Source organism: Paralichthys olivaceus, chromosome 2, assembly GCF_024713975.1.
Source record: "Paralichthys olivaceus isolate ysfri-2021 chromosome 2, ASM2471397v2, whole genome shotgun sequence".
NCBI lineage: Eukaryota > Metazoa > Chordata > Actinopteri > Pleuronectiformes > Paralichthyidae > Paralichthys > Paralichthys olivaceus.
The window spans coordinates 11,238,171-11,261,790 of NC_091094.1; the positions used below are offsets into that span (position 1 = coordinate 11,238,171).

Sequence of the window (23,620 nt, forward strand, 5' to 3'; positions counted from 1 at the left end):
TATATAATCCATCCATTAACTATACGGTTTATCTTTACCTGGAGCCTCTATAATTAATCTCCTGTTAATCTAACCCATGTCTACGGACTGTGGGAGGAAGCAGGAGTACCCAGAGAAAAGCCTTCAGCCCCACAAAGGTTTTTGCCAAAGTGTTCCTTTAAAGAATAACTTGCACTTCGGTGATCTACAGCTCGGGTTCGCCTCCTCTGTCTAATGATGAACTGATGAAAGGGATCTCACTGCAATTGTTAGTCCTCTGCTCAGTGTAGAAGACGAGTTGCAAGTCTTTCTGCGGTTTATTTTCATCATTAGAGCATGTGAATGAAATCACTGGAAGCAACTCATGTCTGTGTGTGAGGGGAAGTTCTCCATCCTGTTGGCTTTTTATTATTCATGCTGTGACACTGCTGCCTGTTGTTTTCTTCACCTTCTCATCGGGCGCTGGCAGTTTGAAGCCAGCTCGCTCTTTAAATCCTGAGCGAGCTGCTGCACATAATTGAGCTCGCAGCTGTAAGGAAAGTTTGAGGAATTTTAAGTAGCTTACTGTTTTACTCATTAATTGTGTATGTATATCTAGCCATATCTATCCAAGAATGGTAACATGATAGAAGAGGAAGAAGAAAATCACAGCAGGGGGACTGAGTTTTAGATATACAATCCACCAGCCGTGACCCCCAATTTCCTGCAACTTTACGTCCTGGGGAAATGTCATGTCAGACTTGTGTTGGCCAAATGCGATGGACAGGAAAGAGACGCCTCCACACACTGTATACACACTCAAGTTTTCCTTTTAGTGTCTGTGTCTGAAGCAGTATTCATCCACCTGCAGTATTTGCTTTTGTGTTGTCCCTGTGCTCACCTTGATGATAATGTTTCCCCTTGATGCCTGTAAATTACACCTGATTTAGACCCAAATCCTTGTCAGCAGGGATGAACACTGTAGCTGTAGCTTTTCTCTCCAGTTTTTGCTAGGAAAGTCATTACAGGAAATCTCCCTCTGTAGGATGCTCAAAGGACTATTTTTGCTTCAAGGGAGATTAAACGGGATTATGTTATTGCACGTTATGGAGGAGGTTCAGGGGATTGAAGTGTATGAAGATGATCTCACCACGGTTGATATTTTGCTGTTAATAAAATGCTGCTTTTCCTGCTTAAATTCAGCTGAAGTACACATGTTCTCCCATTTTGTTGAATTTTCGCGAGTGCTAGTGCAAATCATGATGCAAAATCAAGCTCTTTCAGTTAAGTTCATTCTGTAGATGATTTTCAGTTTTCCAAGATGTTTGGTTTCATGTCAACACATCCATCTATTGTGCGTGACGGCAGCAACAGTTACAGTTGCCCTTCTCTGACCAGTCAGTCAGAAAACGTGAAGGCAGAAGAGCAGAGGAGCATGTTTTCTCTGCCAGTCTGCCAGCGTTGATCTATCTCAGTGTGTGGGAGTGGCCTTTGACCTGCTGCAGACAAGCTTGTAGCGATGAAGCGGGGAGCCTGCTGAGCCTGCCGCACTCCTATCATTAACATGGAGAGTCACGCTCCCCCTCTGCACCATCCATTGTTTTCCTCCAGTTCTGTCCTTGAGAAGAAACATGCTTTATCTCCACCAACCCACTGTGCCATTTAGTTTTGCAGCTGATGATCAAGGCCAAAAATCTTCTAATGCATCACAAATTGATGCATGGTTCATTATCTCCTTTTGAGTAATGTATTGTCAGTAGAGATACATTTTGGCATTCATTTCAGCACAGTGGCTGAGTGATGGTTGTTTTATTAATCCCGCTGTGCTGACAGTTCCAGTTGGTTGATTTTGCTGCAGTTCACGGGTCAAAGAGAAGGTGACGCACAGGTTATATGAGCAAAGAGACAAGCAAGAGGATGGCTTGCTTATTCTTTATATGAATATGAATGGGACAGAACACCACCTTTTGTTTGCTCTGATGGGGTGACTGTGCCCAAATACATAAGAAAGTTATTAAATGAGGCCAGAGTATTGAAATCATTTGGGTTTTTTGGAGTGCCTCTATCTCTGTTCATTAGTCAGGGCAGATTGCCCAGGGATGTTGAGGAAAATAAAATGCTCACAACAAAGGCCAAACAGTCCTACAAAATTCCTGGCTGTGCCCCTAATCTGCATCAGCACTGAAATTGAACATGTTCTTTTTGCATAATCCTGCTAAACAACAAACCAACAATCAATAAAGCAAACACAAGTGGAAACATTACCTCGACAGAGGTAAGTAAACTAGTATAAACCAACCATTTCAGTATAATACCATTAATCTGTTTGTTGTTTCAAACATATTGATATTTCATACATTGCTATACAATTTGGTTCGGATATTCATGATCCCCAGAAGATAACTCTTGCTGACTTTGGTGGTCCCCTGACTTCCTCCAGGGCCACCATGAGGATCATTTGTGTTCATTTAAATGAAATATGTTTTTATATTTTATAAGACATTCCCATCAGCTGTAGCTTTACTTTGTGTTTTGTGCTAATTAGCAAATGTTAGCATGCTAACATGCTTGAATAAACTGGTCAACATGGTAAATATCATAGTTGTTAAACACAAGTATGAATCTTACCCTTACAGAGATACTAGTATGCTAGTATGACATGGGTTCTGAAACCCATTACTTCAGATGGCTTGCTTTGAACCACGCCATGAAACTTTGTCACTGCTTTGAGCAAAGCGAATACACAGAGCAGCATGCATCGTGAAGAGATCAAACCATAGTCTGATCACTGCCAACAGCTCCCTGAACCCAGCGCAGCACAAATTGCTCTGTGTCTGAAAGGCCCATTAGTCTTGTTTCAGTACAATTACATCTAATTTTATCCTGTTAACCTCATTTTATGACACACTATGTACGCAGTGTGGTAATTCAAGCAGTACTGTCCTGTAGCCCAAAAATGTCTTCAGCTTTAATTTTCTGAAGAACCAACACGTGTCCTGTCAGCACATTTTGCTTTTTCTAGTGAAAAATGTAATTTCAAACTCGCCCTGTACTTGTTTATTTATCATCAGTCTCTTAAAATAATCATCACCCAAAGTACTGATAAACTAAGTGCAGAATTCAAGTATTTTACTGTAAGTTCTTTGCATATTACTAAACCTATAAAGGGAGTAAATATGCTGAACCACTTTATTCCAAAACTGGCTGTGCATGGCTGTTGTTGGCACATGGGACCTACATAAAAAAAAAAAACTGCACCATTCGTGACTGCATCCATCTCTGGCAGCTCCTGAAGAGCCTTTCTCGTGCCTATGGGAGATTTGGAGGTGTCTGAGCTGTGCAAGTTCTGCTTGTGTGTTCCCGACTCGAGATGAGACCCAGTTTTCTCTGACACAGAAGGAGAGTGAGATAAAATGTAATCTTTGGAGATGAAGGGCTGCCTTTTTTGTGTCGTATCTAAGGCTTGCATCTTTGTGCCTGGTACCAAAGCAAACTAATCTGGTTTACCAATAATGCAGTTCAGATTAATATATTAGAATTTACACACTTGCAAAAAAGTGTCTGTCAAATATATACATGACATCCTCCAAACACATCACCTGATTGAATTTTAATTCCACAGATCTGTTATCTGAAAATCCAGTCACTGATTACTGAGCTGTGGTTTGTGTTTCAGAGGGAGATGAAGGAGCAGCTGGCCACCCTGCAGGACAGTGAGAAGGGACACACTGAAGCCCTGCAGCTCCTGCAGAGACAACTCACCGAGACCAAGGTACTGTAACATTTGTTAAACAAAACTGTGACACATATAACACACAAGAAATATGTTTTTTCATTTACAGAGCTGGGCCAGCACCATTTATTGCCCTGTGGCTGCAACTAAATATCACTGTTCAGCATCCTCCATAAGAAGGCCATGACATTTTCTTATGGCCTGAGAGGACTCTGCTTTGCCTCACTAACGATCTGAAAATATTCAAAGAGGTAAAACAGAAATGCAGAATATCTTCACATTTGAGGATCTGGATTTAAAAATTATTTAGCATTTTTCTTTAAATTTACGATTGATCTTAGGAAGAACGACATCCTTACATGATCACCTTGAATCTATATTATGACAGGGTCTTTATAGATAAAATTCCCTTGCCTTGTTTGCATTTAAGTGTAGACGGTAATACTCGCTTAGTAAAACTATTTCATACAATACAAAGTATCTGTGATCATGAAATCTGTTAAATGTTTGAAGACTTTCAGTCACTGATTATCCTTCTTTCTTCCTAACTGATTAGGACTGACAATTACATTCTGACAAGTAAAGTGGTTTATTGAGCTGCATTTTAATCTGGACACCTTGTTTTAATCAGCGAACCAAGAGCATTCGCTCAATATATCAGTCCCTCGACTCCAGCTCTCACACACACACACACACACACACACACACACACACACACACACACACACACACACGCACACACACACACACACACGCACACACACACACGCACACACACACTCACACTCACACTCACACATTTTCCTGCATTTGTGAGAACATTCATTGAAATACTGCATTCTCTAGTACCTTAACTTGTATAGTAACGCTTCCATCAGAAAAAAATGCCCAAAACATAAGCATGTTTTTTTGGTTTAGATTTCCTTAAGCTGAATATGGTTTTAAAAAGTTACCATTTCAAAGTTTTTATACTTACCCCTCTTGTAACTCTCACTCTGTGCCACATTTTAACTCAAGCATAACCTAATCTTAATTTTAACTTGAACCTGAAATTGAAAATGCCCACTGAATTTGGCAGGGTGGGCCTAAATGGCCTCACAATGATGGTTTCAAAAGAAAACGTAGTCACAAATTTCTCTCCTGCTTCCTGTGACTTTGAAGCTAATAACCAGGTCAGGGTGTTTGGCAGAGACAATGTCGCAGCCATCAGGGTTGTTTCTCATGGAGGGAGCACGCTCCTGCATTTTCCTTTTCATACCTGCTGTCATGGCATCACTCGTCTTTCTGTCTGAAATCTGCACTGCGGGACCCTCTGCTGCCACACTCAATCTGACTGCTATATGCAGGCCTCTCAGCCGCCCTCTGCTTCTAATTAGAAATGAGCTGTTCTCATTAGATTTATTTCCATTTGCACAAAGTGCTCTCCCTGGAAGAGAGACACTGTGACAACATTAATCTCTGATGCATTTAGGCAGCTGATAATGAAATGTCTCCCTGCATTTCTTCTTCATCCTGCTATATTTGCGATTGCAAGTGATTTCTGCGAAGTTATTTTTCTTAATTTTTACCTTATTGTTTATCTTTCTTCACAAACACCAAGATCACACTATCCAACCTTCAAAGTGGTCTAATCGCTGCTCAGTTCACACTGTATGACTTGCCTCCCTGCTAAATGTTTAGCCTGCTAGAAATCTAGTCAAATTCTGCAACTTGTCGGCGAGCCCCTCTTGTCGCGTCTTTGAAAAGTTTACACAGCTATTGGCGAATCAAACACTGATTTGGTTCTGATCTGGGGCTTTGGTCAGTCACTTCCAAAACTCGTCGATGACTGGAAAACTGGGCTAAAAAGCCATGTAGTGTGAACTAGGCTTAAATCTGTGGACATCTCCATTAATGTTTGCGTGAGCTGGACCTCACTTCTTGTACTAAGATTGAGAAGGAAGCACTGCAGCAGCCCGGCTCCCATTTTAACTAAATGTGCCTTCCTTTCACTCCAGTTTGAGTGCTGGGCTTCTGTATGCCTGGGAGGATCTCCATGTGAAGCATTGACATTGTGCTCTATTCACATGCCCACAGGGGATTTGCTCTCCCTGAAGGGTAGCTGGCGTCCTGTCTCCAAGGGCTGCAGACTCCCTCTCAGTGCCATCACAGCCTGCTGGGCCAAAGCTGCAGACACGTCACTGAGACTGATAGCAAGGCTGCTGCAGACTTCCTCATTTTCCTCCTCCTCCCTTTCGTCTAGGATTCAGCTCTTTAACATGGCAGGAGTGCCGGGATGTAGCCCACCTGAATGTCATAGTTCTCAGGCTTGCGGAGAAATAGTTATGTGAATAGGTTCCCACATACAGAGTGAGAATGCCTGCCCCCGTCTCTGGGAGAACAGGAGAGAAATGTCTGCTGCTTCAAAGAGATTGATTGAATTTTTAGTGGACATGTAATTAAACATGAGATCAAAGTTCGCTGAATCCAACTCCTCCTGAAAGGATCAGAGAAGGTGTTGAAATTCCCATCAGGTAATATCATCAGGATTAATTAATCGAAGGTTCATACACACAAGATTCTTCTGAATTTCTTTTTTTTTTTAGGTCATTGTGATTCAGTCATTAATTTCCTCAGTTGCTCTTTGATGAGCAGATCTTTGGTTTGGTTTTGAATTTGTATAAAAACGCGACAGAGAGGGAAATGAATGTCTGAATGCAATCCAGTGTTTGCTTTCCTCAGTAGCCTCGAATCAAAAGGCTCCTGCTCTTCTCTGCACAATGTTTACAGGGTTTTCACATCACATCCCTTTGTGCTGTCTCTCAGTCACTCAGCTCGCTAACACTCAGATGATACATTCTTTCATGTCCAACTTCCCATTCATCTTCTTCAACTACAAATCAGTTTCTTGGGCTCTTTAGCTCCCAGTCTGCTGTCCCTTGTAAAAAGCATGTAATGGCTTCAGCTTTTCTGCCTGGCTACTGGTCCCGTTATCACTCAGCCTCACAGACAGGACATCCTTTGCAACCCCTTCCTTTGACCATCTCTTTGGATTATATCTGTTGCAGTACGCTCTTGTTTGTGTCCCCCCACTGTAACAGAGTCAGATCTTCTTTATTTCCTGTGCTTAAGGTTGTACTTTCACTGAGAGCCACTTGAAATCAATACATGTACGAGCTGAATCATTTAATGAATGTTAATATGATATTAACACAATTTACACCACTTTGTAAGCTCTTGAATTACTAACCATTGTGTTATTAAGAGTCAGACTATTGTGACAGAAATACTCAAAACAGCCTTCTAACTATAGTTATCTCTCAACCCTGTTATGGCAGTTAACCCAGTAAACCTACCTTTGCATCTCTTTTTCAGTCGTCAGCCAAGAGTCTGCGTGCAACCATTGGCGATGCTTTCGAGCGCCTCCACCGCTTCCTGCGCGAGCGTCAGAAGAGCATGCTGGAGGAGCTGGAGATGGACACAGCCCGCAAGCTCTCCGACATTGAGCACAAGATCCAGCGCTACAGTCAGCAGCTGCGTGACGTCAAGGAGGGCATCCAGATCCTGCAGGAGCGCCTCAACGAGACTGGACGACACGATTTCCTGGAGGGAGTCGCCATCACGTCTGAGAGGTGCTTCACCGGCCCAGAGTTTTGTAAAAACCATCCCAAGTTTCATCAATGCTATCACATAAGAAGAAAAATGGGCTTGGCAATAGAATAATATCAATAATTATTATTACAATATAATTTTCATAAACATCAATATAACCAAAGATCTATGCATATATATATACACACAAAGCTCACACATTATATTTACATGGAGGGGGGTCCTCTCTGTGGAAGCCACCATGTTTTTTACTGTTACTAAAACCTTTTGAGTTTTCATGACAACTGAAGTTCACTACAGGTTCTGTTTCATGTTGGGAAGGGGAGCGTGAGAGGAGTATTCACCTGCAACATGCAACTTCACCTCTAGATGTCACCAAATTCTTCACACTGAACCTTTAAACTAAATAATAATGTGACAAAAATGCTGATAATTATCCAAAATCAATCAACTGAATCTTGTAATCATTTTTAGGTCCTACTGTCCAGCCCAAGGTTTCAAACTCTTGTGATCTAAGTATTATCAACTCAAGCCATTTGTCAACACTGGTACTAACATTAGAATAAAAGGGAGTAAAACTGTAATAGTGATAGTACTTGGTAACTTGCCAAATCTGCTTGTGCTAAACACCATGCTGGTAACATTTTGTGGAAAGTACAAATTTTAGCAGCAGCATCATTAAGCAGCATTAATCCCTGAACAGATGGAGTGTTAGGCCCGAAATAAACCAGCTCTAATGTTTAATCAGGGCACAATGTCTTCAATTGAATCACACTATAGCTGCTTTCAGACCTGTACTGAACTACAGACATTTTCCTGATCTGAGAAATAAAATGTCTGAGTCATTGCTCAGAACATTTGCTGGAACTTTTCCTTCTAGCCCCCTTGTAAATGTCAGAGTGAGCCCGTGTGAGAACACACCATGAAGCGAGTAGGTATGTTTCTAACACACGACGGACAGAAATCTGAAAGAAATGAAAAGAATACAACAATCTCAGGATGAAAAAGACGTGTCATACATGCAGAAGATGCTGACAAAGATGTCAACTTGTTAAGACATTGAGATTCAAGTGCTTTCGATGAGAAGAGATGACACCAGTCTAGATGTGCTTTAAACAAAAACATGTGATTTCTGCAGTGGAATTTATACCTGATATTATGTCCTGGCTCCTTCGTGTTGTACCCAGACACCGCACCTGTATGTTCCAGACATTTACCCTTTGTTGTAAACATGTCTGACTCGGACAATCTCCTGCTGGATTCTTCATATGTGACAGTCAAAATCCAGATAAAAATACAATCTTCGGGACATTTTCTAGAGGTCATGTCTGATAATTATTTTTGAAGTTACTATATTAACAGTTCTTTTATACAGTAGTAGTATAGTATTTATGATAAGAAATTGTTGTTGTCTTGGCAAAGGGTCTAAAAAAAGTATGTCAAAATGTAAATTTGTCGTTCACCTTTGTAATTAATCTACAACCAGTTCTGTTTTTGTTTGTGAGGAAAAAAAAAAAAAGAATTTCAACTATAGTATGTAAGATACATACTGTGCTGTGATTATGAGGCTGTCAGCGTGGTAATCAGCTCACTCTAGCCTGAAAAGTGGATCACATGTAGTGCACACACACACACACACACACACACACACACACACACACACACACAGACACAGACACACACACACACACACACACACACACTGATGTATTTATCTATGCTGTTGGAGCTTCATGAAGCAGTTTGTAAGATGTTTAATGTCTATAACCGCACAGTCGACAGACACAACCCGGATTAATTACTTGAAACATCATCAAATTGGATTTTATACTTTTATTAATCTGTTTTTTTTATGTCACAGGATTAAAGGAAAGATACATGAGACCAATCTGACGTACGAAGACTTCCCGACATCCAAGTACATGGGGCCCTTACAATACACAATATGGAAATCACTCTTTCAGGACGTTTCACCAGGTACAACACAAGCAGAACAGCTCATGTGGTAACTTGTTTTCGTGAAGAGTGTAATGATTCATATTAAGCTGCATTGACAGTGACCTCCCTGTAATTCAGATTATACAAACAAAATATTGTGCTAACCAGTTTTAGAGTTGCTGGTAGAGGAATTGTGTTACTTTTTGGCAGTCATCTTAGCCCTTTTTATGCTAAGCTAATGGTCTCCTGCTCTGACTGAATGTAGACTGACCTGAAATTGACAAAGATTTGCATTGTGCAATCTCACAGTCAAAGTATGTCTTTTGACAGCCCCCACCTCCTAAATACAATTTGCTGGGGAACCAGCTTAGGCCCACCTACGACAATTGTGATTAGTTTAAAGAAATACAAACAAACCAGAGCATACTTCCCCCCATGCAGAATGATGCAGCCAGGCCATGGTCCAGCCCTGACACAGGCCAGTGGAGATGAGTTTGAGTATGCAAGACTAATGGCTTCCTGACTGGAGCTTTATATTTAATGGACAGATTTGAGAGAGGATTCAATTTTCCTAAATACACTTTCAGTAAGAGAGCACAAATAATGTTTCCAAAATGTAAAACTTCAGCTTTAGGAGAACTAATCCTGCCCTGCATTAATATTGCTAGGATGTTTTTTAACTTCTCTCCATCCTTGGATGAGAAATGGTGGTCAGACCTGGAAGGCAGCGACGCGCTTCTTCAGCAGACAGTGCCGAGAGGAGCTCTACTCCCTCTGCCCTACAGCTATCACTTTCTCACAGGAGATTGTTCATAATAATGTGCTGAAGAATTATTTTTTTTTACTACTTCAGTCAATCCTCCCATTTCAGCTCGCTGCCAGCGGAGGGGAGGCAAGACAGCTTTTTGGCCTCCCCTCGAGCGGCTGCCAAACGGAACAATTGGTTACAATCCATCACCAGCGGTTGCCAGAGACACAACAAAGACATTCCTCCCATCATCGCTCAGCCGTCGCTGTCACCAACGGGTTAGTGGGAATAACTACCAGACAGTGTGGGTTCCCTTTCATGTCCAGCAGGAAGAAGGGCCTCTCCACTGATGTGTGTATAGTGGCATGTTTTCTGCATGGCGGCTGCAAGGAGGCTTTCAGCTTATGAAATTTTAATGGTTTGATTGTAACAAACACTGGAGATGTCATTGAGTGGAGAAGGCATTGTCCTGTCCGCTGGCCGAGCGCCAGACGTTTCACCTCCATGTATCCCACCTAATACAAAATACAGAGGAACTGGAAAGGTGCCTTTATCCACTATTTTTAGCCGTTATTGTTCAGCCTGGTATGGTTGTCTTATACCGAATGCTTACAGCAGATGTGGATGCAGATTCTCCCTCCCTAAAACAACATAAATGCACCAAAAAACAGCCTCCTACCGACCTGGAGTCTGCAGCGAGCTGCAGCGTCTCCTCCCCCCAATGTAGTTACTGCCTTACTGTATTGTTTGCACTCCTCACATCATTTGATAGTGCTCAACCCGAGCTACCCTATAAAACTCAGGAGAGCACTTGACTGTAAAAGAATGTAGTTTATGCATGAAGGTAAAAAGAGATTATTAAAAATGCATCATGGTGTACTCACTTGTTGCATTACGCCTTGTTTCCTTTTCCTGAAATGAGAGTCAAGCTGCAGTTGGGTGTGTCGGACAATAACAAGCCATCAGTCATCGTGAACCACAGGGCATCGCTTTGATCACCTCTTCTAACTCACGCAGTTGTGATATATATACTGAAATGTGTCCACCAGGTTGTTGCTCTTATAAGGTTCAGCCAAATTATAAAAACGCTTCTCACTTACTGTAGAGGCATTTTCACATGGAGATGGTTTTTGTCTAATTGTACAAAATATTGCGGATAGGAACGCTGCTATCCCGCACCCAGTCGTTGTTTGGAATCAGTCTGCACAGTAGAGGAGAGGTTTGTTGAAACACGATGGACCAAACATGAGTCACTTTCAGCTGTCAATCATGATGTTTCACCCTGTTATTATAGCATCATATAAGTAAACAAAAACAAAACTTGAACCTAAAATGACAGAAAACATCTTTGGGAAGAATGTATTTAATGTGCATTTTGAAAAAAGATTTTAGTCCATGTCCAATCCACTAACATTGAGGGGTTTGCTTTTATGCCAATACTACAGCCAGTCACCAGGGGGCAGTCAAGACTGTATACAGTCTATGGTCCAATGTGTGAATAAAGGAATTAAGTGGACTACTGACCAACAACTAAAAAAAAGAAAACGCATTCCATTATCATTGTCTTTCTACTCATCTAGACCTGGGAGTTGTGACACATGGACACATACACACCTCCTTTGTGTTACTGGTAATAAAACCTGACTTGACTTGAACCTTCTATGGGTCTGTCAGCTGCTCAGATTCTCAGGAGCTGAGTATTTTGTCATTTCCATAGTTTTCATTTATTGATTTTATTTCTCACCGTGGTGAAATATTTTACAAAATATATAATGAAACCAAACAGCTTATTGTAATGAATCATTGTAGATGCCAGTGATAATTTTACAACAAACAACCGTGAGGGATTTGAGCAGCTACCCATGGAGATTATGCTCAACTACTTGCAGCAGGTAACACAAATGGAACATACAAAAAACACACACGGTATCTTTTTGATACTCAGATCAATAAACTAAATTAAAAGGAAACTGCTCTGCGGCAAAAATGTGTTTTCTTAGTTCCCTTTAGGATGGAGGGGCTTCAAAGAAAATGTCATTCTCAGTACTTACTTGTATTAACATATACACTTCAGTGTATACATTCAGACAGTGTCCTTTGTTTTTATCAGCTTCCTGTGATTTATAACCTTGACCTCACTTCTGCTGTGAAGTGGCAGAGCTGCCAGGATGTATTTACACACTGTCTCAGCACAAAACCGTACACGGCAACTATAAATCAAATTGAGGGGCTGAGAATGACGCTGCAGTCCTCTGTTTTCTGTTTGTCCAAGCTGATTGATTGAGTTTTTTTCCACTTGTATCCACATGTCCTGTTTATCTCAGCCGATTTTTGTCTCCCCCCAGCGTTAAATGTAAAAGTAAATGCTGAGTCTCAGAGCTAAAGCTGTCTCTTCCCTCATCTCCCTTTTCTCGCCTTCCTCAGTGCCAGCAGCGTTGACCCTCGATCACATCACAGCCCACCAAAGACTGATCCTCTCAGATGACTGTACCATCGTGGCCTACGGGAATCTCCATCCGCAACCACTGCAGGACTCCCCGCGCCGCTTTGATGTGGAGGTGTCTGTTCTGGGCGCTGAGGGCTTTGCCTCAGGTGTCCATTACTGGGAAGTGATGGTGTCGGAGAAGACCCAGTGGATGATCGGGGTGGCCAACGAGACGGTCAGTCGCAAGGGCAGCATCCAGATCCAGCCCAGCCGTGGCTTCTACTGCATCGTCATGCACGACGGGAACCAGTACAGTGCCTGCACCGAGCCCTGGACCCGCCTCAACGTCAAGAGCAAGCTGGAGAAGGTGGGCGTGTACTTGGACTACCCGAAAGGCCTGCTCATCTTTTACAATGCAGACGACATGTCCTGGCTCTACACCTACCGAGAGAAATTCCCCACCAAGGTCTTCCCCTATTTCAGCCCCGGCCAAAGCCACGCTAACGGCAAGAACGTGCAACCGTTGCGAATCAACACTGTGCGCCTTTAAGAGCGACACACATCTATAGTCGTGATTGTCCTGACAGATGTTTCAGTCCTGAATTTGCAGGACTTGTGTAGGAAAGAAGTTTAAGAAGTGTTTAATAGGGTGTTTGAAATGTTTATTCCTTTAAGTTCTGTGTAAGAATTGTGCTTGATGTTGCTCTTTAAATGCTTCTTCATGCTGTTATTTTTTTGTGACTTGAAACGACTGTACGGTAAAGGCCTGCATTTGAGCCTCATTCCACATCTTTCTTTAAAATGGTGACACAAAATGGAGAGAGAAAGGGGCCCCTGGGCTTGGGGTCTGTGGCAGCGTCTTAAAAACAAGTGATTCCCACTCTCATGGTGACTGTCCCAGGCCCAACTTGCACACTCCCAGGGGGCACCACTCCCCTTATCAACCTCCAGGCTCGTCAGAGTTGAAGTCCCCTCTCTGTCCAGGCACTCGTCTTGTCTGTGCTGTACAGTTGGCTTTGCTTTGTTTGTGGAATGTGATTGACAGTAGTCCGCTCTTTTTTCGGCTTTTGTTTGGTGTTCACCCTGAACTTGTCAAGTCTGTCTGCACTTTTTACTTCAATCTGAGATGATGATCTATGATGCATTCACGTGTCTGTTCAGTCACCATCATTACAAGGAAAGCTCCCATTCTATGTGCACCAGCGACTCTCCACATCCTCTAAAACAATGAATGATACAGTAGTTCATAGGCTGCCCACCCCTAACCCTGTCCCAGTCTTACCCACACGCGATAGGAAGGTCCGTTTGGAGGTGGAGGTTGTTCAGAAATGTGCTGCTATTGATTAAATACTTAAATATTTGTACATAGTGTAACAGTGGTGAAAACGAATGTCTGTCTTCATGCTGGCTCATGTTTAAGTTTCCCCTCTTTGCCCAAAACCCACATTCTATGCTGACACTTAACCTTTGAGGGTTCGGTTCACTTAAATATTAAATTGAAGCAAATTTCTGCAACAAGTCATGATGTTTGATCAATTTATCTTTGAATCAAAAGAATACTAAATACTCATTGTCTGGGTATTTGAGGCAGGGACCCTTGGTTGTAAGAATCTCAAACGCTAAAGATCAAATGTTGCTAAAAATGCTGCAGAGAGCAAGTGTTCACAATTATTTCAAAGCAAATCCTTTATTTTAATGTCGTCAGGCTGTATGATTCAGGATGTGGTTTTAAATATGGTTTGATGGACGCAGTGACGGTTGGATGGATGGATAGATGGATGGATGGATGGATGGTTGGTTGGTTGGTTGATTGATTGATTGACTTTAGCTGCTGCTCCGTTATATAATGATCAAATCACTAATATTTCCTCTGCAGCTCAGTCTTGTTTACCCCCCCCCCCCCCCCCCCCCCCCCCCCCCCTGTCCTCTTGTTTATCATCAGTTGTAAACAAGTCCTGCAGAATCTGCTCTAAGAGGCTCCTGTCCCTCAGCCAAATCCAGCATCCTCAGAGATGTGTGTGTGTGTGTGTCTGTGGATGGGCGTGTGCACAGTGTGTTTGAGTTGCCTTCGACTGTAATTTTTAAATCCCTCAGCATATACTCATGCTGTGGCCAAAAATATGTATGAAATGTTGAAATCAGATTGGATATAACACATTTTTCTCAACGAACGTGGGGATCACCTCACCTTTGCCACTGTACATCTTTGCATTATGTGTATGTATAGTCTGTGTCGTCCATTTAAAAGAAAAATTGGGCAGTGCCCTTGTTTCTGTTGGATCTTATTCCAGTATGTGCAGTATGATGCAAACTGGGGTCAAACTGTGAGCATGTGCAAATGATTTCAGGTGTTTGCTTTAACTTGCACAGATCTGCAAGGGCCCTTGTGTTGCTTCGAAAATGAGTAACATGATGAGTAAAACTGGTGAGTTAGTTTTACTGGAAATTACTCAGCAAATCTGTCCATTTAGGTTGGTGAGGATTTATTTATGAATGTTTGGTTTAGACAATCAGGACAGTGTCCTGTTATTGTATCTTTGATCTGTCCTTATCTAAAACGTGGTACAAAGTCAATTTCAACCAGCTGGGCTCATGCAGGTTAGAACACATGTTTGAATTTGACCCCAGTTTTCTGTGTTGCAGACCTCAGTGTGGTCGGCTTCATTAAGATTTTATGTTTTACTATCAAGAAGGAGATTATCGTGAGATGGTGTTGGGATACTGGTGGTCCAGGTGGTTAAAATAATTTGGATGATGGTAATTATTAATGATTGAAATGATGATTGTGTCTTTTGATGATGGCCGCTGTGCACCCATCATCGTGTGAACACACTCTGGTGTGCTTCTGCTGCTGGAGGTTTGTGGGAAACGTTTTAATGTACAATAAATTACTGAGAAAATCAGGCATTCTCTTTAACTTCTGTCCTGGTTTAGATGTGCAGCAACGTTGTGTATCATCAATAAATGAAAACATTTCAGCTCTCCCAATTCCCATACAGATTACTGATCCAACATCAGTGCATTCTTTTTGTGAAATCTGTGCACTCTTCTGTGTGGAACTTACTGGAATAGTATTGTGGCTCTAAAAACGACATTAGTTGTAGCCATAGACTGTATATAAAACATGGACATGGCTGCTGTATAACTCATAAACCAAACTAAAGACATGTTAAACAGATTTTTGCGTCATCCATCTACTGCCAGTGATTTTAACTGATAATGGAAAAATCAAATATATAGTGACATTGACAAAGAAACTGTATTTAATTTTAAATGTGGAAGTCTCACCTGATACCAGATCAATACGAGATACCTAGATGACATCTAGAGATCAGAAGAAAAGTTTATCTGTCTCTCATATAATACTAGATGGTTTCACATCTTCAAGCTTAAAACATTTTCCAAACATAGAGGTTGAGCTGAATGCTAGCACCAGCAGGACAAATCCTAACAATGGAGACATGTATCAGATCTTAAGTTAGCATATTAGCATGCTAATAGTTGCTAATTGATTAGCACTAAAGACAAAGAAGCCACCGGTAGCAGAGTGTTAACCTGCAGAAATGTTAACTGGTAAGAAGTTACCTTTGACCGCTTCACTTCCGCCTGATCACCGGTCACCACAGTGAACCAGCTAGAACTGAAAATGGATCACTTCATGACAAAACTAGCTTGTGTTGAATATGTTTGATAGCAACAAGCTAGCTCAGCAGGTTGATGCGGAGGAAATACGTCGACAGCTGCAGGAGAACAGATGCTGCCGCAATTCACAGAAACGTTATCACAAACTTTAACACAGATGACATGGAGGCTGTAACTGACGTGAGTGACTGTAATTAAAGTATATGTGTTTAATCATGGGTGACGGGTCAGGTCTACCCACCATTATCTCCAAAATCTTGACCATGTGACCCGCGACAGGTCAAGATTTTGGATATAATGGTGGGTAACAGGTACCGAGCTCTGCTTTTCAGAATGGAGGTATAGGAGTCTGGCTGAGGCTGGTAGGAATAGAAAATGCTTTCATTAGCAGACATTAGCAGGTATAAAATCAATCCACTACAAAGCTAAAACCAACCAAAGGTAGGAATCCATCTTTGTTTCAAACTCCTCAATATTAAACCTTTGACACTGAGTCTTGAATTAAATATCTTCATTTTATCTCAGATATCTAATTCATGTTTTAGTTGAGATGTTCCAAACTCAGCTCTGCAAATCCCTCCACCAGGGAAGTGGGAGGTTTTGCACTGTCTTTTGTTACTTCTCCTTTTTTTTGGCAGAAGCCGAGGCCCTGGCGTGTGACATGATGAATAAGAAAGATGTCTGCCGGTGTTCACTGTCCCCTCACTGCGGGTGAGTCACAGACATCCTCTTCATTTGCCATCTGTGGCACGTCTGAATAACCTGCCGTGGAGGAGAAATTGTCGTTTGACATCTAAAGTGAACATCTGAGTCATACTCTTGTGTTTCTGTGTGTGTGTGACTTTGTATCTCGCTGCTCTATTATTTCATACTCCAGAGTTATTGAGTCTTGTTGCATCATGATTACAGCTGCTCCATAACAAACTGTGAAGTTTGGAGCTGAGTGCCACATGTATCCACAGCAGACCCTTAGGACAAGTGGCTTCATATTTTCAGCTTTGATTCCAGCTCGCTCCTGCGATAGAGACAGTTTTATCCAAGGAGAAGGTGTCCGTCCTGTAATAGAGAGTCTTACCCGAGGGGAAAGTGTCCATTAAATCGTCACTGAGCGCTCTTTTGAGAGACCCGTATCTGATTCCAGGCTGATGTGGGCCTCCTGAGGCGAGTGGAACGTTTTTAATCTTATAAGTGATGAAAAAAAGTAGAAATGAAGGCTCAGTTATAGAGAAGATCTGCAGCTTTAATGCTGGTATAGCATGAAGCGATCTACCATCCCGTTATATTGTACATGTTTTATAATAGGTTAAATATGACTTATGGAACATTATTGTACAATACAATAATGTGTTTTAGTCCACCTCAGTGCTGAAATCACTAATCCATTAATCTACCGCCCTACAGTTTAACAAAAACACATGATTTCAGTTATCAATTTCGGTTCAGGTCACCAAACAGCTAACAGTGTTACTGCACCATCTGATGCAATATTAGGACAATATTCTACTGCAGGAAGTTTTACTAACAAGACAGACTGATTGTTCAGGGCTTCATTGAGCCAGATAATTACCCCAAACTCTAGACTCATCTGGATGGATCTGATGGATTAGTAACTGTCATGATGATTACATTTTAGATCCCATGATTAAATATGAGTGTGAATGATTTTTTGTCTTTCTACGGTGTGTGATTCGCTGGTGACACACCTCTCACCAGATGTCAGCTGGGTTGTAGATAATGTTATGGATTGACAGATTTATTTATAGATTTATTTCTTTACATTGGCATAATTTATAAGTAAGGGTAGGTAATAATTGTTTTCTCTTTAATTTGGTCTTTGTGTGTGTGTTTGTGTACTCGTTCAACCTTTTTCAGTATAAAAACTGACCAGTGGACCTCATGGGGACCAAAGCCTTGTCCTTTTCTGAGCTCCTGGTTGAGAGGGTCAAGATGTGAACTGTGCTTAGGTTAAGGTTTGGCATGAATGGAATGGAAGTCAAAGCAAAGTCCAAGGGTTGCTGAGCAAAGGCCATTCATTTCAACACCATTAGGAAGAAATGTATTTCAACTTGTATTGGCCTTTTACGTTAACTTTCACAGAGCACAGTTCCTGCTCTGAACCGACATCAATTAATGACTGAGGAAACTTGCAGAAACTGAGATATTTCCTTTTCATGTCATCATGGCCTAATTGCACATAAAGTCCTCAAAGACACAGAAAAGCACAGTGCTCATTAAACTTTGGTCTGTTCACACACTCGTCGGCAGAACATGTCAGGTTACAGTTATGAGGCAATACTTTGGCTATAGATACATCAGTATATGACTTTAGAAGAGGAAGAGGAAAAAAGCATGAAGGCACACGCAGAGGAACGTGTAGTACCTGACAATGTGTGCTGCAGTAGTATTTGTCTGCACAGGTTTCTGCTCTGTGAAAGGGGAGGTGTGCACTGTGCAGGCCTCTGGCTCCATCACAGGTAAGACTGCACTCCTTTGTTTCCTCAATCCCCTTCATCCCTCTCCTGTTACATCCTAAAGCTCGTCTATCACACATTTTGGGAGCCTGGAGGTGCAGAGTGTCAGTCGCTCCAAGCTGTTGTTGAATCAGAGTGCCCTCTGGTGTTGATGTGTGTGTCCCTGCTCACCTCTGGAGTACAACACTTGTCAGCTCAGCCACGTTGAGCACGCGTCAGCAGTGCTGCCAGATTATGACTCATAAATTAGGCTTCCATTTTCAGAGGGACATCTTTATCGCTGATGTCACAGATAATCAGTCATTTATTGAAAATCCTCTTGATGGCTGACATTTCTCTCTTTAGTTCATTAGAGAAACTGTTTGAACACTTACCCTCTGGAAAATGGCAGAAGAGCCACTGGGACAAATGTGTTCATATACAGATTATTATTATTTACAACTGCAAATTTATGACATAGTCATTTATTATCCAATTATCCAGTGTACGTAAAACCCATCCTTTAAGGGTCGTGCAGGGCCTGGAGACAATCCCTGCTGACTTTGGACGAGAGCCAAGGTACAACATGGACAGGTCAGCAGTCCATCACAGGGTTGACAAATGAAGGTAAACAACCTCTCAGCTATGATCAATTTAGAGTAGGAACTATATCTGTCACATCAACCCTGTCAAGATTAAAACGTTTCTATCTGAAAGTAGTGGAGTAGAAATATTAAGTTGCATAAAATGAAAGTACGATAACAGTGGCTCAAAATTGTACTTGAATAAAAGTATTTAGTTACTTTCCACCTCTGAGGAGTAGCACAGTCCTTTTAAACCAACAGAGAGAAAACTACAAAGAAGGAAAACAACGTGCGGTTCGTCCTCAGATCACTCAGTATTTATTTAAAGGTTTTGTCTTGCAGGGTTTATGCTATGCAGCATCAGCACACCTCAGATCATTACTTTCAAAAACACTGTTGGCCCATGGAATAGTCGTATTCCACTGGAGAGGTTCAGTCTGTAACACACTGGGAGATGAAAAATCATTGCAGATCTCAAGGCTCTGAATAGTAAAAGAAGCCCTTCCAGCCATTTGTTTCAGTCAGGGTTTAGTGTCTCTCTGACAGACACGCCTCAACCTGCCTTCTCAGCACCTTACAGCACTTTCCACAAATTATTCCTCACGTGAAGAGCTGCTCAGAAATGCTTATTTACACAATATACAAACCAGTGCTGACAGGTAGACCTGCCGTCTACTCGGCACACATGCAATATTAATCTGGTGATTCTGTTGCAAATAGGCTCCAATCGGCATCCACGTTTACCCGGTCTGCTGTTTACACAAATGTTTCATTGTGAGACACTGATGTGTTGCTTGGATTTGCTGCAGATGAAACCAAAGATATGACAAACAGCTCCAGCAGTGTCTCTATAGTCCTGATCAGAAGAATGTTCACGCTGAGGTTCAGAGGCAGCACAAAGATGGAGAGCACACCCACGGACCCTATCATTACATTCACCCACAGGCCGGGAAAACCCCACCGCCGCCGCCACCCAAACTGGCTCCTGAATTGTGAGTCCACTCGTCCCTCCGTGATAAATGTCAGAGGAACACCTCTCTTTGTCCTTTGGAGCTCATGTCCTCCCCACTCTGCAGACAAACACCCGGGGGAGATGAGGACAAAGTCTCCATGGTGATGCGCTAACATCTGCACAATGTTCCAGGAATATGCTCTGTGAACAGTGCAGCTGCTCTCTGTTTTCTCTGGGTCAACACATTGTGCCGACTCTGACACCGACATCCCACGGTTCACAGGCTTGGTGGGTGCAGAGCGGGCTGGAACGAGGCCTTGCCGGCAACTGTCACTGTTATTGTTGAGCCAGCGTTTTGTTTGATGCGTCTCGATACGTGCAGAGGCCAGGCGTCGCATGTGCAGGCTTGTGCTCGTGGTCAGGAGCAGCAGGAGAAGGTAGAGGAAGACCATGCCCCAGCACGGATTCACAGTGATGGGTATAGGACTGAGCAGGTTGGGTAAACAGCTGATGAGGGAGTTGGTTGTGTGCAAACAGTCAGCAGCCCACTCTTCCTGCAGCCTCCATCGCCACCTGACACTCAGGGCCACAACAACCCACACTGACAGGCAGCACAGGTAGCTGACAACATGTGACAACCCCTCATCTTTGTCTGGATTGTTCCTGTCCTCCCCCTCCTCCTCCTCCGCTACCTTTCCAGTATAACAACTCTGTCCATCATCGTCCACTGTTTGACTCTTGGCCCTGTGAGCGACGACGACAGAGTGAGGCCACAGCAGTCTGGTGAGAGTCTCCACGGCGATCAGAGGTGTGGTCAGGAGTAGCACTGCTCCATACGTGTGGCTGAGGAACAGCAGGAAACGCAAGGCAATGACATCACCCGGTGGGGTTGTTGGCGTCACCCAGGACCCGAAGACACAAAGAAAACTCAGAGACACTGTGAGAAAACAAAGTGTCAGCAGTTAGTTGTTTCTGGTTGAACCGGATTAGAGCAGTGTTTCCCAACCAGGGCTACAGGGTGCTCCATCTATTTATTACACATATAAAGTTTATATGGCCGAGTAAAAAAAAAGGTCATATATTGAAATAGCAGAGACTAAGATATCCCGACTATTAAGATAAACATTTCAAGCTTTTTGCTTGAAAATAACTTGCTGTCATTTTATTGCTGTTCGTCAGTTTGGCTTGTCACTGTATTTGTATCATAGCAATTTAAACATTTAGATAATTAAGTACCAAATAATGACAAAGGGGTATTTTAACATGTTAAAACACAATAAAATCAAACATCTTTAAGGGACTGATTTTTTAAGTGTGTACAATTTGGTGCAGATGCCAATAAATATCCAGAACTTGTGAATTTAAGTGTGGTTTCATAAGATAACTGTTCGGCCTTGGTGGAGGAATGTGCTGTCTTGAGGGTCATTGTTTTATTTATATCCAAACATTAAGTGTAAATTAACAACCATTCAGAGGCAGTGTTGGAAAGTTACTAATTACATTTCATACTTCTACTCCACTATTACTACATTTTGAGTGAAATACATTTTTAAACAGAAATAGTTATTTGTTACTTTAATTTTACACACAAGACATTGAATTAAATTATGACATATGATGCATTAGAGGCCCTGGATACCCACAATACAGGTGACATTGTTATGTACGTAGAGCTAGACATGCTGGAGTTAGATGGCATTTACATACGTTCTAATACATATGAACTAATCAGAATAATAAAGCTAAATATATCTAAAGGGACAAGATGATATCTTGTGCACACATATATTTACCTTTTGCATTAAAAAAAACACTTTTGAAACCTTGGAAATTTCTTAATGAGTGTGTTTATTTGAAGTTAATGTTAGTGGTTGTATTTCTGTAAATGCAGGACTGAGTAGTTTTACACTGTGATGCTACTACATTGACTGATCATCACCTGCAACCAGGAAGTCGGTGAAGACCAGGAGGCAGCAGCAGCAGAAGCTGACAGGGCTGTAGGAGGCGTTCAGTGAGGGCACGAAGAGAAGACTGCAGGCCAGTTTACATACACACAACACCACTGCTCCCTCCAACACACCATCCATGACTAAAACAGAACAACACATGCACAAACACAGATAAACACACTGTCTGGAAAACTAGTTTTCTCTGTGCCTCAAGTGGAGGAGCTCCAGAATGCCAACGCCCCAACAATAGAAAATACAAATCTGTAGTTTCTGTGAAACTCACACAAACTTTTTACATTTTGATTCTGGTTAGAGTGAGTTTCTGTCTCGTGGTTGCAGATCAATATGTCATTGTGTACATGAGGAGTGAACCCTGGACTAGACAGCTGTTTACAGTTGATCACAAAAACGGGGAAACTCAGGAATTGTGCAATTAAACCTCTGAGTAATGTGAGCACACAGATCTGCAGCTGTGACCAGACTGTAAATACGTCCACCTCCTGACAATAATACTGAACAATCACAATGATTCAACCGGTATAAAACATTTCCTTAACCTCTATCACATGTTCATAGAAGAAAATTCAAACTACATGTGACAGAAAAACGTCACCTGCTGTGAAGTTTATGAGTTCTTACCTGTGCAGGCAGGAGCCGTCAGAGCAGCATGTCAATATGAGCTTCAGATGTCTCATCCGCTCCCTTCACCCCCACCCCACCCCCCTTTGCTCCACCCTCTTGGTGGGGGGATAATGACCCTGCCTCCCCCTCCCTCCTTCTGTGCTCCCTGCACCTGGCCAGTGTGGAAGTGAAAGAACCTGTGCACCTCAGAGGGTGTGGCAGTGTCTGTTCACTCAAGAGTGTGTGTGTGTTTGTGTGTTTGTGTGTGTGTGTGTGTGTGTTCTGTGTTACACCTTATGAAACTACTGAATGTTATTTCAAGGATTACAGAAAACACACATTGAGGGTGTTGCATGCAGCAGGATTAAACAGACAAACATTCTTTATCTTGATAGTCGATACAATACTTTAATGGAGTTAGTTTTCATTTTTCTTAAATAACTTCAGATCCTCTTGAAATATTGCTTGTATTCATTTCTGCATCAAAATTAACATTAATAGCCAACGGGGAGTATTTGGACAGGTGGTGTTCCTTTTCAACATGGGACATTATTTATTCATACATTACTGGCTCATTAACTCTGCCCAAACTTGTCTTTCAAGACAGACCAGTGTACGAGAAAAAACCTTTGGGCAATAATACTTTCTCGTTGTTCAGAACAACTAAGTTTAATCTGACACCACAGGTCCATTTATCAGCTGCTCTGGAACTTTTGTTCACATCACACTCATCAAGAATCAACCTTCTCTGTTTTAAGCTAACTTGGACAGGTAATATGGGAATTTCCACATTGTAACATTTATTTTGTAATAGTTTGTGATCTCCGACCAGGTGATGTGATGAAAAGATCCAGGGAAGGAAATAAATGGAACTTGAGTAACTGCATTGCCAATGTCATGGGTACATAATCACAGGTAACGAGAGCAGATACAGTGGATTACATTTATGTCTATATGTTAAAAACGGATACAGACACATACATTCACCAGTAGGATGTTTAATTTTATACTTTGAAGGGAAGTGCAGTT

At 42.0% G+C, this 23,620-nt stretch overlaps 2 protein-coding genes across 2 annotated transcripts in view; one reads left to right on the plus strand and one right to left on the minus strand.

Annotated features, from left to right (window-relative positions):
• Positions 1-15,391, plus strand: part of trim62.1 (tripartite motif containing 62, tandem duplicate 1) — a 31,390-nt gene extending 15,999 nt beyond the window's left edge. Inside the window, exons 3-6 of the mRNA XM_069535566.1 lie at positions 3,635-3,730; positions 7,046-7,302; positions 9,144-9,259; positions 12,393-15,391. Of these exons, the coding sequence (XP_069391667.1) occupies positions 3,635-3,730; positions 7,046-7,302; positions 9,144-9,259; positions 12,393-12,943 (1,020 nt within the window). The 3' untranslated portion in view covers positions 12,944-15,391. The remainder of the gene's footprint in view (positions 1-3,634; positions 3,731-7,045; positions 7,303-9,143; positions 9,260-12,392) is intronic.
• Positions 15,392-19,364: 3,973 nt separating this feature from the next.
• Positions 19,365-22,749, minus strand: LOC109638455 (uncharacterized). Its single transcript, XM_020101443.2, has 3 exons — positions 22,610-22,749; positions 21,961-22,110; positions 19,365-20,958 (listed from the first exon to the last, which is right to left on the minus strand). Exons 2-3 carry the CDS (start codon positions 22,106-22,108, stop codon positions 19,826-19,828), a joined length of 1,281 nt encoding a protein of 426 aa, XP_019957002.2. The 5' UTR covers positions 22,109-22,110; positions 22,610-22,749; the 3' UTR covers positions 19,365-19,825.
• Between the last annotated feature and the right edge of the window lie 871 nt (positions 22,750-23,620).